This window comes from Oncorhynchus clarkii, chromosome 30 (genome assembly GCF_045791955.1).
Source record: "Oncorhynchus clarkii lewisi isolate Uvic-CL-2024 chromosome 30, UVic_Ocla_1.0, whole genome shotgun sequence".
NCBI classification, from domain to species: domain Eukaryota; kingdom Metazoa; phylum Chordata; class Actinopteri; order Salmoniformes; family Salmonidae; genus Oncorhynchus; species Oncorhynchus clarkii.
Window position 1 is genome coordinate 34,190,247 of NC_092176.1, and position 18,393 is coordinate 34,208,639.

Genomic DNA, 18,393 nt, shown 5'->3' on the forward strand with positions numbered 1-18,393 from the left:
TGTGTGTGTGTATATATAGACAAGATGCACCAAATTCAATGACCGCAAACAGGACAGTGGAAGAAATGATTGTTTTTATAGTTGTACAAAATTGTCTTGGAAGGAATAGTATTAAATTCTCCATTACTGAAAAAAATCGAAAGTACCTCTTACTAGCCACTAATGTAGAAAAAGAGCAGGAGACAAGGGGAGGACACACAGCAGGCAATCATTTGGCATAAATTAAGTTGTATTAAAATTAATTGAGAAAATTGATACCAGTATTGATCAGGGGTTACTTTTTATGCTGCAGGATGAACAGAAGGCAGAGGATGAACTGGCTAAGAAGAGAGCAGCTTTTCTCGTAAGGCAGCAGAAGAAGGCTGAGGAGACCCGGCTACGAAAAATGCAGCTGGAGGCTGAGACTGAACAGAAACGGGAAGAGGCCAGGTAACCAACATTGCCTCTACAACCATATCAAAACGGTCTGTTAGACAATACATACTGTTCAGGTAGGATAAGACCATGTCCAAGCACTACTGTAACAGCAACACCACCACAACCCTCCCACAATAGTCACACATTTGGAACATTAGTGTGTCTGTTCTATTTACCTTGAATATTGACTCATTGAAAACGCAGACAAGAGCAACGACATTCCTCTTCTGCCCTGCGTTAGAGAATATTCTAACACAGGACCTTCTAAAGTGTGTTGACACTTGAGATGCATTTGAAATACATTGTGACGTATATTCAAATGCAGCAGTTGTTGAGCCTATGGTCTGTCTCCCCCCAGGCGGAAGGCGGAGGAGGACCGGATGAGGAAGGAGGAGGAGAAGGCCCGTAGGGAGCTCATCAAGGAGCAGTACCTGAGGAGGAAGCAGCAGGAGCTGATGGAGGAACAGGGCCTGGGCAGCCCCGCCAAACCCAAGACTGCCAAGACCAAGCCCAAGAAACTCAGTCACCAGACTCACAGACCCAAGTCTGCGTTCAGCAGAGAGGAGATCTCTAGCGACACCTTCTCCTCCAAGGGCTCTTCTTCCACACGTAAGAAACACCTTTCTAGTCCAGGGGTGTCTAACTGGGGTCCCAGAGGGACTTTTACTCCACTGCGGAACTAACAGATCTGATCCAGCTGGGCTGGAGGAAAAACCCTGCTGACACTGGTTCTCCTTCATCTAGGCCACATTTTATTCATCTCAATTATCATTGAGACAATATTGCACATATTGCGGTCATGCATTTCTGTGTGTGACGATAGTAGTGTAATGGGAAGAGGTTAGCTACACTAAGATAGTGTCTGTTTTGCTTCTCTGTAGCTGACAACCTGAGCAGTGTCCAGTCAGGCTCCAGTCTCTCCCTGGCCTCCGCTGCCACCGCCGAGGCAGACAGCGTCAACCCTGGAGTGCCAGGCTCCCAACGGTAAGTAACCCAAATGTGTGGGTGGTTGTGAGTTTCTTTTTTATTTGTGTGTGTTCTCTGTGTTTTTAAAACCTTGTTTTCTCTGCTGTCCGTTGCCAGGGGTGAGTCTGTGGAGTCGTTCCCAGGCCTGAGTCGGAATGCCAGTCGGAACACTGACAGAGACTGGGACAACGGATCCACTGCGTCTTCCATCACCTCCATGGCAGAATACACTGGTCAGTACAAGTCACCACCTTTAGCATATCAAGCTATTACACGGCCCTATAATGTTCCCATTAAACCATTGCGCTGCTCACTTTCTCCTCGTGTCTCCGTGTATGTTAACATCTAACGTTAAGACCTGTCTTTCCACTGTCCTCAGGTCCCAAGCTGTTCAGGGAGCCCAGTTCCAAGTCCAACAAGCCAATCATCTTCAATGCCATCTCCCATTGCTGCCTCGCTGGCAAAGTCAACGAACCCCAGAAGAACACCCTTCTAGAGGTGAATTATCATCTTACTGTTAAATACTATTATAAAACAGGTGGTTCTAATCCTGAATGCTGATTGGTTAAAATCTCATTCCAGCTGGTGTATATTCCACAAGTTGTACTGTTAAATGCTATTACCAAGCACTCCAGAACCAGTGGTAACACCCCCCCCCCACCCCCCACCCCACCCCTCTATCTGACTCCTCTCTCTGATCCCAGGAGCTGGAGAGAGTAGATGCACACCACCTGATGATCCTGTTCAGGGATGGGGGTTGCCAGTTCCGGGGGGTCTACTCCTACTTCCCAGACACGGAGGAGATCCTCAAGCTGACCGGCACGGGCCCCAAGAGCATTAGCAAGAAGATGATCGACAAGCTTTACAAGTACAGCTCGGACCGCAAGCAGTTCACAGTCATCCCCGCTAAGACAGTGTCGGTTAGCATAGACGCCATCACCATCCACAACCACCTGTGGCAGGCCAAAAGAACCACTGTGCCAAAGAAGAGCGGGAAATAATCTGGGGAGGCCCCTGGAACTCACCCTGGGGAACCCCTCCTAGGGTCCATTCCACCATGCTCTGCTGGATAGACTGCATTGACGTCCACAGCCAATGAAACTCCCCCTCTATCAAGGATGGCCAGACACGGGGCTCCTTCAGTTCACACTGTGGAGGCATGTATCAATGGATACATGTACTGGTGGCCTGCCAGTGACTTTGTCATCTGTCGGGATCTCCATGTGTTCTGTTCAGGTTGTTCTTTGATGGATTCATTCGGTTGGGTTTTTCTAAAGACTAAGAGAAACGTGTCATTTTTTCATGTGGTGGATGTCTTTTTACTTGAAGTATTTGTTGTTTTGTCACTGAAATGGTTGAGCTCCGCTGCAGCAAAATACGCTATGGCTTCCCTCTCTTGTTTGAGTCCATTTGAGAGGGTGGGTGGTTCTCTCACACTATGACCCATTTTAAACCCCCCATCCTCCTCTCTCTTGTTGGCGGGGTAGGTGGTTCTCAATCTCTCCACTTCAAAATCTGACCTGAGATGACCAGCTTACTTTCTTTTAGGACTTCTAGGACCAGTATTCTGCAACAAATCAATCTCCAGTATAACTAGCTACCAGACAAGCATTGCCAACTTTGCCTCTCCCGTTCTCTCTGTCCAATGTGCTGCTCTGAACTGTCTCCTGTTTGTTACTGGGCTCCCAGACCATCCACTGGCCTTCTACAAGCATCATACTGCTACTATCAACTGTCTATTTATTCAAACTCTTCTAAACTTGCGCAGTGCAGCCCGTCGTAGCACTGTCTATCTGGGATGTAGAATGGTGGCGATTGTTTTTAAACTACTCATCTAGTCTCCGTTAGGCTTTTAAAACGAGGGGGTAAAGACGCGCGGGGAGCAATAGGCTTTGGTACTCTTCGAAATTGTCATGATGCTTATTTTGTAAGTTTTTGTTATTTTTTTAATGGAAAACTGTGGTTGGTTATACAGTAATCGGCGCTGATGTGTTATCATAACATTACATGAATCGGTATGGCGTACGTTAGCTAGCTAGAGCTAGTCATTTCTCTCCACTAGGCACTACTTCCTGTATAAAGGTGCACTCCACTCATCACGTTTCAAAGGCTTTTATCATGCAATGTACCACCTCCCTTCTACCACATGAGTGATCGGCTACCCACCATGGGTGGGGTCATTCCATTTCAATTCAATCAGCTCAGGAAGTAAAATTAAATTTTTATTTTTGTTTACTTCCTGAATTGACGAAATTGACCCCAACCCTGCTAAGCCAACTTTTCTCCCCTCCCCCAGAGAGCTGCATGCTCTTGTTCTGAAGAGTGTGTGTGTGTGTTCTGCTGTAACCGGTTTGAATGACAGTATTTAATATATTCATAATGGGTCACTCTGTGGGACTGTGGTCTAGTTATTTACCTACCGACCGACATTAAAGAACATTCCTGAAAGGTGTCAACAAACACTGCCACCATTTTATTTTTCTCTCTCTGTCCAAGTGCTTATTATTAGATACCTACCGTATGTTGGCCTCAAGAACAACTAAGTGTTGCACGTGCACTTTACTCACTGATTACAGAAAGTGGAATTCAACTTTAAAAGGGTATTCAAAATGTATTGCAGAAGGAAGATGGTATATTTTTCAGAACTGAACTCCTGTGCACTCCAAACTGAGAAACCTTTCCTGAACTAAAACCAAACACTAAGATTTAAGAATGGGTGACCAGTCAACTAAAATAACATCCTTCACTAATACTGCCGTCTCCAAAAATATATAGAGTACTTGATTATAATTTTCTGCATTTGATTTATTTTTTTATAGATATTTTGTATGTTAGTGTTTTTGTCTACTAAAATATTATATTGTCATTAATCACTATTTGTGTGTGTACTTCCCATCCCTGTTCATTTGACTATTTCTTTGAGATCATACCATCTATTTATTTTTAAATGGAAGCACTGAAACTGAATAAATTTTAAAAGTTATTAAAACACATTTCAATCTTTTGTTCTCATTTGTCTTTTCACATTTTACTTTCTGTACACTTTTCAGCCTACATCACCAACAGTTTGTTAGTTCCGCACCAGTCAAGTTTGAACACCCCTACTCATTCCAGGGTTTTTCTTTATTTTTTACTATTTTGTACATTGTTTCTACATCAGAAATATGCATGGAAGCAAAAAGTGTTAAACAAATCAAAATATATTTGAGAATATCCAAAGTAGCCACTCTTTTGTCTTGATGACAGCTTTGCACACACTTTGCATTCACTCAACCAGCTTCATGAGGTAGTCACCTGGAATGCATTTCAGTTAACCGGTGTGCCTTGTTAATTTGTGGAATTTCTTTCCTTAATGCGTTTGAGACAATCAGTTGAGTTGTGACAAGGTAGGGGTGTTATACAGAAGATGGTCTTTTTCCAAATAGGGCCAAGGCATGAAGGTCAGTCAATGCGTACAATTTCAAGAACTTTGAAAGTTTCTTAAATTTACATTTTTTTGGATTAAAAAAGCGCTATGATGACAGTCTCAAATCAAAGTTTATTTGTCACGTGCGCCGAACACAACAGTGAAATGCTTACTTACAGGCTCTCATGAGGACTGCCACATGAAAGGAAGACCAAGCTTTACCTCTGCTCCAGAGGATGAGTTCATTAGAGTTAACTGCACCTTAGATTGCAGCCCAAATAAATCCTTTAGTTCAAGTAACAATAATTTGACTTGCCTAGTAAAAAAATTAATTAAAAAAAAGACCTCAACATCAACTGTTCAGAGGAGACTGGGTGAATCAGGCCTTCATGCTCGATTTGCTGCAAAGAAAACCACTAAAGGACACCAATAAGAAGAGACTTGCTTTGCCCAAAAACACGAGCAATGGACATTAGACCGGTGAAAATCTGTCCTTTGGTCTGAGTCCAAATTTGAGATTTTTGGTTCCAACCGCCATGTCTTTCTGAGATGCAGAGTAGGTGAGTGGATGGTCTCCGCATTTGTGGTTCCCACAGTGAAGAGTGGGGGTGCTTTGCTGGTAACACTCAACACACAGAATTCAAGGCACACTTAACCAGCATGGCTACCACAGCATTCTGCAGCGATATGCCATCCCATCTGGTTTACACTTAGTCCCACTATCATTTGTTTTTCAACAGGACAATGACCCAAAACACACCACCAGGTTGTGTAAGGGCTATTTGACCAAGAAAGAGAGTGATTGAGTGCTGCATTAGATGACCTGACCTCAACCCAATTGAGATGGTTTGGGATGAGTTGGACCGCAGAGTGAACGAAAAGCAGCCAGCAAGTGCTCACCAAATGTGGGGAATTCTTCAAGACTGTTGGAAAATAATTCCTCATGAAGCTGGTTGAGAGAATGCCAAGAGTGTGCAAAGCGTGGCTACTTTGAAGAATATCAAATATATTTTGATTTGTTTAACATGTCTTTGCTTACTACATGTTTCCATATTTGTTATTTCATATTTTTGATGTATTCACTAATATTCTAAAGAAAAAGCCTTGAATGAGTAGATGTGTCCAAACTTTTGACTGGTACTGTACATGTGTGTGTTCTCGTCAGAGACACTTGCATATTCACAGTATAGTTTTGCATGCCTTGTTTTCACCCCACACCAGTTACCTAGGGATTATTGAAGGCACGCTTCACTTAAATCATTTAGGTGTTCCACCGGGGCTGGGCCAAAAAGACTGAATATAATTCATTTCAACCCATATCACGTCACTATAAGGGAGTTGGTGGATGTGCTGCTATCCTCCAGGCCTCCCTAGTGTGAACTGTCTCTCCCTCTACCACTCAACTGGAACAATGGTGATCTCCCAGCTGTGCTTCAATGGCATGCAGCACTCATAACCATGGTAAACTGTTGCAGTCATGCATACACCTACCATGGCAACGGGCAGTTCGTTCTCTTGAAGTGGCTCTCTGAGTGTCGTGTATTCACAGAACAGCACATACTGTCAAACACTCTGTCCACATCTGTGGTAGATTTACTCCTCAGTTCTGTGTAAATGCTACATGTTCTAGTAGGACATAGGAGTCTGTCATGCAAGGCTACATTCTGAGGTAGATCATTGTGAATAGTGAGTATTCTACCTATTTCTATTTACATAAGTATTCAGACCCTTTGCGATGACACTCGAAATTTAGCTCAGGTGCATCCTGTTTCCATTGATCATCCTTGAGATGTTTCTCCAACTTGATTGGTTTCCACCTGTGGTAAATACAATTGTTTGGACATGATTTGGAAAGGCACACACCTCTCTATATAAGTTCTCACAGTTGACAGTGCATGTCCGAGCAAAAACCAAGCAATGAGGTCATTGGAACTACGAAGACTCTTCCTAGAGCTGACACCCCGGCCAAACTGAGCAATCGGTGAAGAAGGGCCTTGGAGAAACTCCAAACTCCCTAAAAACAGGTGTGCCAAGCTTGAAGCGCCATACTCAAGAAGACTCGAGGCTGCTTCAACAAAGTACAGAGTAACGGGTCTGAATACTTATGTAAATGTGACATCAGTTTTTTATTCATAATACATTTCTAAAAACCTGTATTCACACATTTGACTTTTTCCTCATTTTACTAGGTTACAGCCTTATTGTAAAATTGATCAAATTAATTATTTTTGATCATCAATCTACACACAATCCTCCCATTCTTCTCTGCAGATCCTCTCAAGCTCTGTCCAGTTGGATGGGGAGCGCCGCTGCACAGTTCTTTTCAGGTCTCTCCAGAGATGTTAGATCGCATTCAAGTCTGGGCTCTGGCTGGGCCACTCAAGGACATTCAGAGACTTGTCCCAAAGCCACTCCTGCATTGTCTTGGCTGTGTGCTTAGGGTTCTTGTCCTGTGGCAAGGTGAACCTTCACCCCAGTCTGAGGTCCTGAATGCTCAGGAGCAGGTTTTCATCAAGGATCTCTCTGTACTTTGCTTCGTTCATCTTTGCCTCGATCCTGACTAGTCTCCCAGTCCCTTCCTCTGAAAAACATCCCCACAGCATGATTCTGCCACCACCATGCTTCATCGTAGGGATCGTGCAAAGTTTCCTCCAGATGTGACACTTGGCATTCAGGCCAAATAGTTCAATCTTGATTTCATCAGACCAGAGAATCTTGTTTCTCATGGTCTGAGTCCTTTAGGCGCCATTTTGGCAAACTTCAAGCGGGCTGTCATGTGCCTTTTACTGAGGAGTGGCTTCTGTCTGGCCACTCTACCATAAAGGCTTGATTAGTGGAGTGCTGCAGAGATGGTTCTCCCATCTCCACAGAGGAACTCTGGAGCTCTGTCAGAGCTGGGTTCTTGGTCACCTGCCTGACCAAGGCCCTTCTACCCCGATTGCTTAGTTTGGCCAGGCGGCCAGCTGTAGGAAGAGTCTTGGTTGTTCCAAACTTCTTCCATTTAAGAATGATGGAGGTCACTGTGTTCTTGGGGACCATCGATGCTGAAGAAATGTTTTGGTGCCCTTCCCAAGATCTTTCCACGACACAATCCTGTCTCTGAGCCCTATGGACAATTCCTTCGACCTCACAGCTTAGTTTTTGCTCTGACATGCTCTGTCAACTGTGGGACCTTATATAGACAGATGTGTGCCTTTCCAAGTCATGTCCAATCAATTGAATTGGACTCCAATTAAGTTGTAGACACATCTCAAGGATGATCAATGGAAACAGCTCAATTTTGAGTCTCATAGCAAAGGGTCTGAATACATATATAAATAAGTTTTATTTATTTTTACATATACATTTGCACAGGGTGGAGACCGATAGAGAACTACACAGGGTGGAGAAATACACAGGGTGGAGACTGATAGAGAACTACACAGGGTGGAGGCTGATGGAGAACTACACAGGGTGGAGACTGATAGAGAACTACACCGGGTGGAGGCTGATGGAGACTTACACAGGGTGGAGACTGGTGGAGAACTACACAGGGTGGAGACTGATAGAGAACTACACAGGGTGGAGACTGACAGAGAACTACACATGATGGATACTGGTGGAGAACTACACAGGGTGGAGAACTACACATGGTGGAGACTGATTAGGAACTACACAGGGTGGAGACTGATTAGGAAATACACATTGTGGAGACTGATGGAGAAAACCTGTATAAATATATGAAGACGTCAGAGGTAGAGCAGCAAAGAGCCAGGATGTAATGAGTCCCCACCTGGACTCATTACATTAGAAACCTGACAGGAAAAGATGATCTTACTGATAAAGCGAGTCAGGAACATGAAAGTGATGATGATGACTTATAATCTACAAAATGGCAGCAGAAATACAACCCAGGCTTCTGAGGATACAGAGATCATACCTTATCTGACTATTGCCCCTGACTCTGCCAAACCTAACCCTGACCACAACAAAGGTCAAAGAAGGCCATAGTGAGGGTCTCCCCCATCTTGGTTCAGTGGCAGGTCCACAATGCCACACAGAGGGGGCTGAGTCTCTTCACTGACCCTGACCCTGTCCAAGAGGTCAAAGATGAAAGAGATAACTAATCGATGGATGAATATGAAACAGGGAATCTCTCAGCTGATCGTGACCCTGTCCAAGAGGTTGAAGGTGAAGCAGAAAACCAATCGGATGACCCCGACCCTGACCAAGAGATCGAAGTCAAAGCAGACAACCAATCACCTGATCCTGACCAAGAGGTCGAATGTGAAATGGACACTATCTCAGTTGATGTTTCTCTGTGGGGGCAACACTACTGTCAGTGTTCTAGAATCTTCACCCACAGAAGAGGACAGAGGTGAGACTGGTGAGGAGTTCAAGAGTAGACTCTGAAACAATCTCTCCAGATCATGATGTAGTCCAACTGGACAATGCTGAACCCTCAATTGAGTCAAGTGTGTCCTTGTCAAGCTTGGTCAATGCTACTCATGTCCAGTGAGGTCCTTACCCATACCCGGATACCCGTACCTGCTCCAGAAAAGCCTGAAGAATTGGAGAACGAACCTCAAGAAACCCCACAGTTTTCTTCAGACATAGTTCCCAGACAGAGTAGAGGCCAATCCAACCCAAAGGGGGTGCCAAAGAGTCGCAGCAGGGAGAGAAGAGAGTGTAGTGGTGATCCACCTAGTGGTGGTTCTGCCAGTGATGACCACCTGCTGCTGGAGAATGAATACACCTTTACTGACTTGCTGCAGGAGGTGGTTCAGAACCAGGTGTTTCAGAACCAGGTGTTTCAGAACCAGGTGGTTCAGAACCAGGTGGTTCAGAACCAGGGCCAATGGACCAGAGACAGGCGGTAAACGACACCCGCAAACAGAGGAAGGGACAGGACCGGCCGTGGCTTTAAGAATTTTAAAGCACTATGTAGTCTTTTTCATATGATACTGGTGTGATATTATCGTTTTACTTCTATTGGTTTATGTTTCATAACTGTGTACATTGTCAACATTAGAGTGAATCAATACTGAACATGTGTTACCCCAACCAACGCCACCACCCTGTTAATAATGATTAACAGCAATGCTATCTCAATGCTGTTTCTGAGTGATCATTTTTCTCTGTGATTCAAAGAAACAACAGGAGTGTTTATCCATTTCAATGTTCCCTGCTGCATGTAGCATTTATTGTTTCATATTTTACATCATGGTAGAGAAGTACACAGACTTCATAATAAGAAATAGTAGAAAATGGACCTTTTCACAACGAATCAAGGACATGATACAGTGAACAGCGGTTTTTGGAGAACATGCATGGTTCCATATAAAGATATCAAATGATATGCTTACAAAAAAGAAGCGGGGAATATTATCATCAGATTCATTGTCTAGGTGTGATACTTCACACAGGTCGGCAATCTAGCTGTAGGAAAACACATCTGGTTTGGAGAGCTTTATTTAAAAACATGCTTTTTGTGTTTGCATGCCCCTTTCTAAACTACAGTATAAACTTCAAAAACCACAAACAGATTTTCTATGGATTCTAATTATATGGTGACTGATGGGATTGTACACGCTCATTCTTTCCATGGTGATCAACTGTACTCTTCTTTAGTCCTCCAGATCTGTAAACTGCCTTTCTGTGGGGGCCTGGCTAGAATCAAACATATTCTATCTACACTTACAGTAAATCAATGGACAGCGTGGGAATACTATACATCTCAAACACAGCAAGAAATATATATTAAACGACTTCAGTCCTGATATCAAAGTATCAATTGCCTTTCCTCCATCATAACAAACTTTCTCAACAACCTAATCGTATTCATGCAGTCAGGAAATGCATGTATTATGGTGTCCTCTTTTTGTGTGTGTTTGTATGCTGGCTTCACCCCCAACAATTCCATCTAAATGGACAAAGTATATTGTGTCATTTACAATGACAATGAACCTTAAACTTTGCAAACTTAACTAAGTTGATATTGTGTTTATAACACCTCTCTCTGAATGTATGACTCATACTGTGCTGTGAATTTTGTAGTCTGTTTTATTGTATAGTTTAAGTTTCGGGTTAAAGGGTCATGCTATAATGCTCTTAACGACCACAGAGCTTAGTGCAAAAGTATTTCAAGACCTTGTTATAATTTCTGTAAAAATGACCCAGATTTTTTTGGTAACGAAACAATGAAGATTAAAAGTGTTAGACTATTTACAATGATAAAACCACACATATTAGTCCAACAGTATCGAAAAAAATAAAATAAAACATAAATACATCTCCTAACCCTTAAATAATGATTCAATATCTAAAGCACACACAATACTACATTTACTGTACAAGTGATTCCTGTATAAGTGAAAGGACATATTGGAATCCAGCTTGCAACACTGTACTCCAAGCTCATGTACTGGCCATACTAACAGACTTCAAGTGATAGTTAACTCCAACTCATCTTTACATTGGATTACTTTTGACATCTGAAAACATATAACAAACTTTCATTTTGTAGTGAACGTTCACTTTTCCTGTGCCTGTCTCTTATTGTGCAAAACAACATAGGTTTTTCCACGGTAAACCGCTTTGAAAATCAGGATCATTGTACTGTAATGTACAATGATTCATAAAATCCTGCCAGAAATAAGGAATGGTTGTACATTAGCTTAAGTAGAACACTGACAGATATAAAATAAATATCCAGATACCAAATGGCACAAATAGAGCGACATATTGTAGTGGCATGGAAGAATTTATATAGGTTCTTCAATTCCTTTACTATTCTAGACTTCTAATAAGAAATGTCATGTTATAAAACAAAATGGGGAAACATCCAGCATGAGCAGTAAAAGGGTCCCTATATAAGATACAATGTTTTCTACATTGAAAATAGGAAATAAAAAAACGAAAATCAATGTCATTTAAAAAGTGCTTATGTACTATCATGATTGATTTGTAAGAATACTGCCTTAACATTGTGATAAGGAATAACCATTTCTGTACCAAACTCCGTACATGACTTGCTATCGTAACTGATAACTACACAGTCCCCCCACACACACCAGGTGTGCTTGGTCGAGCTCACCAGCATACCATACAGGCAGAGTTTGCTCTTGTGACACCTTTCCATTGGTCCTAAAGTGCGAGCTCCATCCACCAAGCGTGTGAACGAGCTAAATCAAACTAACCTCTAAATATTAAGAGCATCACAGGACCTCTGACATCATCATCTCTTCTGGTTGCTTACTTGTCCGGAAGGGGGCGTGCTTACTTGTCCGGAAGGGGGCGTGTTTCCAGTCCGTCTCTCTCTCCCTCCAGTGACTGGTGCACTCTTTCTGTTTCATCTGTTGCAAAGAGGGCCTGTCTGATGCTTTCCAAGAGGGTCTGTCTGATGCTCTCCAAGAGGGCCTGTCTGAAGCTCTCCAAGAGGTGAAGTAGTTAATTAATGATGAGGCAGTCTTTATGCATCCTTCCATAGCAGCTCTGTGTGTGTGTGTGTGTGTGTGTGTGTGTGTGTGTGTGTGTGTGTGTGTGTGTGTGTGTGTGTGTGTGTGTGTGTGTGTGTGTGTGTGTGTGTGTGTGTGTGTGTGTGTGTGTGTGTGTGTGTATATATATATATATATATATATATATAGATATATTAAATATATCTATATATATATATATATATATTGTGCCGGGGGTTGGCAATCGGGGTGAGGTGAGGGAGTTTCAGAGGTGGGTCTCGTCCCTGGTCTCAGTGCCAAAGTCTTGCCTCATCCGGCCGCCACCGCTGCTCTGCCCTTGGGCTGGATCCTCCGGCACGTTAGGGCCCGCCAGAGGGTCAGACCGGATAATGTACCTGGAGAGAGACGAGGGCAAAACCAACTCTATTGGGTCATATCCACATTTTTATAGAACACACTACTAGAGAACTGTACTGTCCAAAATAGACTGCTGTGCCCAATCGGGAACAATATTTTATACCATACCCAAGGTTGTGTACAGTCGACACAGCTTGATACAGTATAGTACATACTGAAAAGAGAAGAAGAGGCCACTGATCCCACCTCTCTTGTCGGTACTTACACAATGTCATTGAGCTCCAGCATGGTGTCTGGAGGGGGGTTGATGAGAACGTAGGAAAGAGTGTTCTGGTGGTCGTTCATCTCATCTGCAACAGAACAGGGGCAGGTCTTCACAGATGGTCTGGTTTTACTAGTCAACATCAGCCCAATAATGCTCTGTTTAGCAACTGAAACTATAGGATTCCCTGACTCCTTGATCTTCAGTAAGGGTGTAGACTGGTATAAAAATTAATATGCATATAAAGCAAGTCTACAGTATATATCTTGTTTGCTACGAGTTCTGTGTTCATTTTCATAATGTCTATTCAAATATAATCAATGGTGTGTAACTGTGTACCCCTTGATATAGCATCCCCTGACATCCTGTGCTTGTCTTGAAGTAGGATCAAGTTGCCCCTAGTCACTGATCTAAGGTCAGAGCTGTGTGTGTTTTACCTGTTTGTGTGTAAGAGTGAGAAGCTGTGTACCTGGGACAGAATGGGGCTCAAGCTTGGGGGTTGGGGGGTAAAGTGCATCTGCTTCTCCAAACCCACCTGTGTTTGCCCCTTATAATGCCAGGCGGAGTGGGCAGGAGAGAGAGAAGGTCTAACCGTTACTGACAGGGCATGGCTGGTACAGGGTAGGCCCATGCTGCCACAAGGCAAGCGTATCTCTCCATGCGCGGTTTAAGAAAGACATGCAGACACTGTCCGACTGTATAGATTCACCTTCTGCACATTCTAGACGTCTGCCTGGTCACTCACGTCAACACGTCACCATGGTTGCCATGCCAATGACACTCAGCCCCCCATATAGAAATGTTGACAGACCCACAAACACAAATAGGACATGCTCTGGCATCCGGCAGGACAGGCTCAACCAATCGAAGTGAGGCTCAACCAAACGAGGTGAGGCTCAACCAATCGAAGTGATTCTCAACCAAACAAGGTGAGGCTCAACCAATCGAAGTGAGGCTCAACCAAATGAGGTGAGGCTCAACCAATCGAAGTGATTCTCAACCAAACGAGGTGAGGCTCAACCAAACGAGGTGAGGCTCAAACAATCAAAGTGAGGTTCAACCAAACGAAGTAAGGCTCAACTAATCAAAGAGTGAAGCAAAATACATTGGTAGTGTGGGATTGGAAGGGGTCAAAATATAGCATCTAGGATCGTCTTGTAATATAATTCAGAGGGACTAAAATGTGCTGAATATTACAAATGATTTGGTATTTAGGCTAATCAAATGCTAAATGGGATTATCTGTTAACAACCACAGTTATATTTCTACACAATTCCCAGTGTAGCTTTGGTGTGTGGATAGCTATGAACTGTTGGCCTTCTGAACAACACAGGAATAATGCTTTCTGCTCCACTCTGTCCTGCCCTGTAATGTATCTAACCACACACTCCTGCCCTGCAGTAACTTGGTACTCCGTCTGGCCATCTCTCCTCATCCATCGCCAGTCAACAAGGCTTAGTTAACACAGGTAAAACTGATGGAGCCTACAACATATTTGACTACCGTACATCAGTTGTTCAACCTAAGTGTGAACTAGGCCTATGTCTCCCACTTCAGTCCACACAATGCAGAGGACAGAGAGAAAGAAAAACTGTGTGTCTGCCACCCACCACTGCCATCATCACACAGAGTCATGCAGTAGTGATGTTTGATCATGAGTCTCCATCTAACCTGTTCTGGTCTCCTCTCCTAACGGCTGCTCTGAAATGCCCTGTAACTCTAAGACGACCAACACTGTTAACTCACAGGCTACTGTAGTCTTGTTCAATAACACAGCATTCTTACTCTGTCACTCACAGGCTACTGTAATCTTGTTCAATAACACAGCATTCTTACTCTGTCACTCACAGGCTACTGTAATCTTGTTCAATAACACAGCATTCTTACTCTGTCACTCACAGGCTACTGTAGTCACTGGCGAACCAGACACCCCCACAGCCCCCGCAAGACAGGGGGCCACGAACTCTGGAGGGCCATGCGCCTGTCATCGAGGTTTATATATATATTTAGAAATTATTTTGACATTAACCCTTCAAAACGTCATTCATAAACCTTTTTAATGTCCATATGTACTAGGAAGCTAAGTATTTGTTTCTTGGGCTTCAGGAATGTGACTGATCAAAGTGCCTCAGGCCTTGAAAAATGTACTATTGAACTGATTAAAAGTAAGGGGATATCGGTGAACAAATGTCATGGTCAAGGCTATGATGGCGCCAGTGTAATGAGTGGAGCTTACTCAGGCGTTCAAAAGCTCATATCAGACCGAGAGCCTAATGCTTCTTAGGTAGTTCTTTATGCGTTTTAGTTTAGAAAACAACCTTTCTGTAGAAGCGACAGTTACAGAGATGGTTAAAAACAGCTTGATTGCCGTAGCAACATCAGGGAAACTGGGCAGAAGGGAGTGGTGCATCGAATAAGAAGTTCTGCAACATCTTTAATTGAGCCTCTCATTCTCCTTTATTGCCAGACTCCAAAACATTACAGAAAGAGATGAACTGTAAAGGAAGCTCTGGGGACAGGTCGTCTGGATACTGGACAGACAATAAATTGGCAGATGCAAACAGATTATCATCTTTAGCGGAGGACAACAGTTCTTGAGGGTTGGTACAAATAAACATGTTTGTGATATTGTTCATACCGGTGAACCAGCATTTAAGTTGTGTGCTTGCAATATCAACAGTCCCCTATATCTGGCATATATTGGCATGCATCACTCAAGACTAAGTTAAAATTGTGTGCACAATGTCTCAGGAAAGACTGTCTGAGTTGGCAGTACTCACTATAGAAAACAGTCTGGCCCGCAATCTAGACCTACAGGCCGTGGTGAAAACATTTTCACACAAAAAGGACTTCAGGAGACCAGGGGAGTCTGGAATTAATTTAATTTACCTTGAATATTGCAGCCCATTTGTTTAGGCTTTTAGACATACGAAAAATTCAAACATTAACTGTGGCTAAATTTACCCTCCAACCAACAAATTCTTCCCTCATTGTTAGGCTAGATGATGTGTCATTTGTCTTACAACTTTATAGTAAATAGCAGACAAGTACTGTACACAGCTATACATATTAGCCTACACTGCATAATAAGGCGATCTCTAGTGAGCTAGTGTTTTGAGGGTGGACGGACTGTATTATTTAGCATTAATAGACTAGTTTTATTCACAGCAACTTTCTATCCAAGCTGGGAGAGAGTGTGAGGATGGCTCATGTCATGCAGTCAGGTTCAGGTAGGCTATACAGGACAGTTGTATATTTAAAAAATAATAAATTGGTAGCTGATTAGTATACAGTTGCATCAAACATTTATTTGAATTTCAAACTTGAATTACATTTTTGCCGCGAGTCAGCAGTCTAACTGGCAGCTTTGCGACACTGTGTATAGCTTGAGAAAATGGGAAATTACAACCAGACAGGCCTACCAATAAACATGTATCTATTACCTAAAGTTAAGCTAAGCCCTGGCACCACAGAAAGACCTCCATTGATCCGATAGGCATGCAGCCACATAGACATGTTGCAGTTTCAGCACCATGGACAGTGAGTCTGTACTTCGATTTTACTTGGGGAGAGGCGAACTCCGACCTTGCGGGGGTCCAGAGAAACTGTGTTACGCCAGTGACTGTAGTACTGTCATTCAATAGCACAGTATTCTTACTCTGTTACTCATATAGATGTGAAAAACAGATACTAAACTACTACTGGTTCAATCCTCAACCTGCCTCCCCTTTTAGAGGGATGGTGGTAGGCCTATATTCACCACTTTGTTACAAAATATAATTATTTTAAATATTAGATGAAAACATTCCCCTAACAACATTCTTACCTGACCATAGTTCGCAGAATAGCACTACTCTCCAACACATGTCTTTTAAATGCTTTCAGAACACTTGACACGTTTAAGAGAGTGATGACTACATTAAATGTGTTGCATACTGTATGTGACCACTACTGTACGTGGGATTACCTTGTAAATATCCTAGATTTACTCGGTTCATGACATCGCTCGCGGTAAGATTAGCAACATCCTCTACAAGCCAGACGGGAAAGGCAGAAAGGAAACAGAAAGGAGAGAAGAAAGAAAAGGTCAGGCAAGCAGCAAAAATGCAAATTGCAGTTTTCAAATGGGGAAGTAAAAACAAACAAATATTCAAAGAAAGAAAAAATCATGTTCCCATGTTAAACGTTAGGCTATTACATATTTATTCTTTAATAATTGTAGAATTATTTGATTATTTATAATGTAAATATCTATTTCTGGCTCAAGCATCCAATTTCAAAATAACGGTAATCCTTTATTACGTATTACATTTTTCAGTTTTTTTAATGGCTTTCTGGCTGTATTACGTAATAAGCATTATATGGAATTATATGGAGAATTATATAGAGAAATCATTTTTTCTTTTGCAAAAAGAGGGCGAAGGAAGCTGAGGAGAGAGGAAAAGAAAGGGAGGAGATGCAGGCAAAATGCTTCATATGCTTCAGTCGTCCTTCCATCCAAGTGAAGGGTTATGCACATTCATAGAGAGGTTAAGCACATCCATAACAGGTTATGCAGGTTCATTGTCATACTGTCATGTAGAATACTTTGAATAATGGGGAATGAGCATGGGATACTCCTCAATGTTAATGTAAGGCATTGTGGGATGTTTATATGGTTACTGATGTTATGAGGCATTATGACACTTCTGTACACCCCTTGAAATGATGTTCAATGAAGTGAGGTGAATGGATGGCAAGGTTGTACGGTGAAAACAGCTGTCTTTAAAAAACCAACACAACTTAATTATATTACTACGATAGGATTTTACATCTGCTGAGAACAGTAATTAGTCATTGACAAACAATAATATATAATTTACAGCAAAATATACTGCAAACATCTCTAACAATAATGTCCATCCTAAATTCTCCAACTAATCCCGTATCATTCTCATTCCATACAACACCTATAGTCAAACTATGAAAGATGACACATATACTATACTGCCCCCTCCGTAACTAAATATGACACAACACCCTGTACTGCCCCCCAGTTAATAAATATGACACAGCACCCTGTACTGCCCCTCAGTTAATAAATATGACACAGCACCCTGTACTGCCCCTCAGTTAATAAACATGACACAGCACTCTGTACTGCCCCTCAGTTACTAAATATGACACAGCACCCTGTACTGCCCCTCAGTTAATAAATACGACACAGCACCCTGTACTGCCCCTCAGTTAATAAATATGACACAGCACCCTGTACTGTCCCTCAGTTAATACATATGACCCAGCCCCCTGTACTGCCCCTCAGTTAATAAATATGACACAGCACCCTGTACTGCCCCTCAGTTAATAAATATGACACAGCACTCTGTACTGCCCCTCAATAAATATGACACAGCACCCTGTACAGCCCCTCAGTTAATAAATATGACACAGCACCCTGTACAGCCCCTCAGTTAATAAATATGACACAGCACCCTGTACTGCCCCTCAGTTAATAAATATGACACAGCACCCTGTACTGCCCCTCAATAAATATGACACAGCACCCTGTG

The 18,393-nt window shown here is 42.6% G+C and overlaps 2 protein-coding genes across 3 annotated transcripts in view; one reads left to right on the forward strand and one right to left on the reverse strand.

Moving 5' to 3' along the window:
* The window catches only part of LOC139389356 (calmodulin-regulated spectrin-associated protein 1-B-like), a 32,313-nt gene extending 27,929 nt beyond the window's left edge, over positions 1–4,384 (forward strand). For both annotated transcript variants that reach the window (XM_071136044.1, XM_071136045.1), the window contains 6 exons: positions 293–429; positions 776–1,026; positions 1,299–1,401; positions 1,501–1,616; positions 1,763–1,881; positions 2,088–4,384. In XM_071136044.1, coding sequence (XP_070992145.1) covers positions 293–429; positions 776–1,026; positions 1,299–1,401; positions 1,501–1,616; positions 1,763–1,881; positions 2,088–2,384 — 1,023 coding nt within the window. In that variant the 3' untranslated portion in view covers positions 2,385–4,384. The remainder of the gene's footprint in view (positions 1–292; positions 430–775; positions 1,027–1,298; positions 1,402–1,500; positions 1,617–1,762; positions 1,882–2,087) is intronic.
* Positions 4,385–12,469: 8,085 nt separating this feature from the next.
* LOC139390013 (potassium channel subfamily T member 1-like) lies at positions 12,470–16,869 on the reverse strand. Its single transcript, XM_071137115.1, has 3 exons — positions 16,812–16,869; positions 12,848–12,932; positions 12,470–12,620 (listed from the first exon to the last, which is right to left on the reverse strand). The coding sequence occupies exons 1-3, from the start codon at positions 16,840–16,842 to the stop codon at positions 12,491–12,493; spliced, it is 246 nt and encodes an 81-aa protein (XP_070993216.1). The 5' UTR covers positions 16,843–16,869; the 3' UTR covers positions 12,470–12,490.
* Between the last annotated feature and the right edge of the window lie 1,524 nt (positions 16,870–18,393).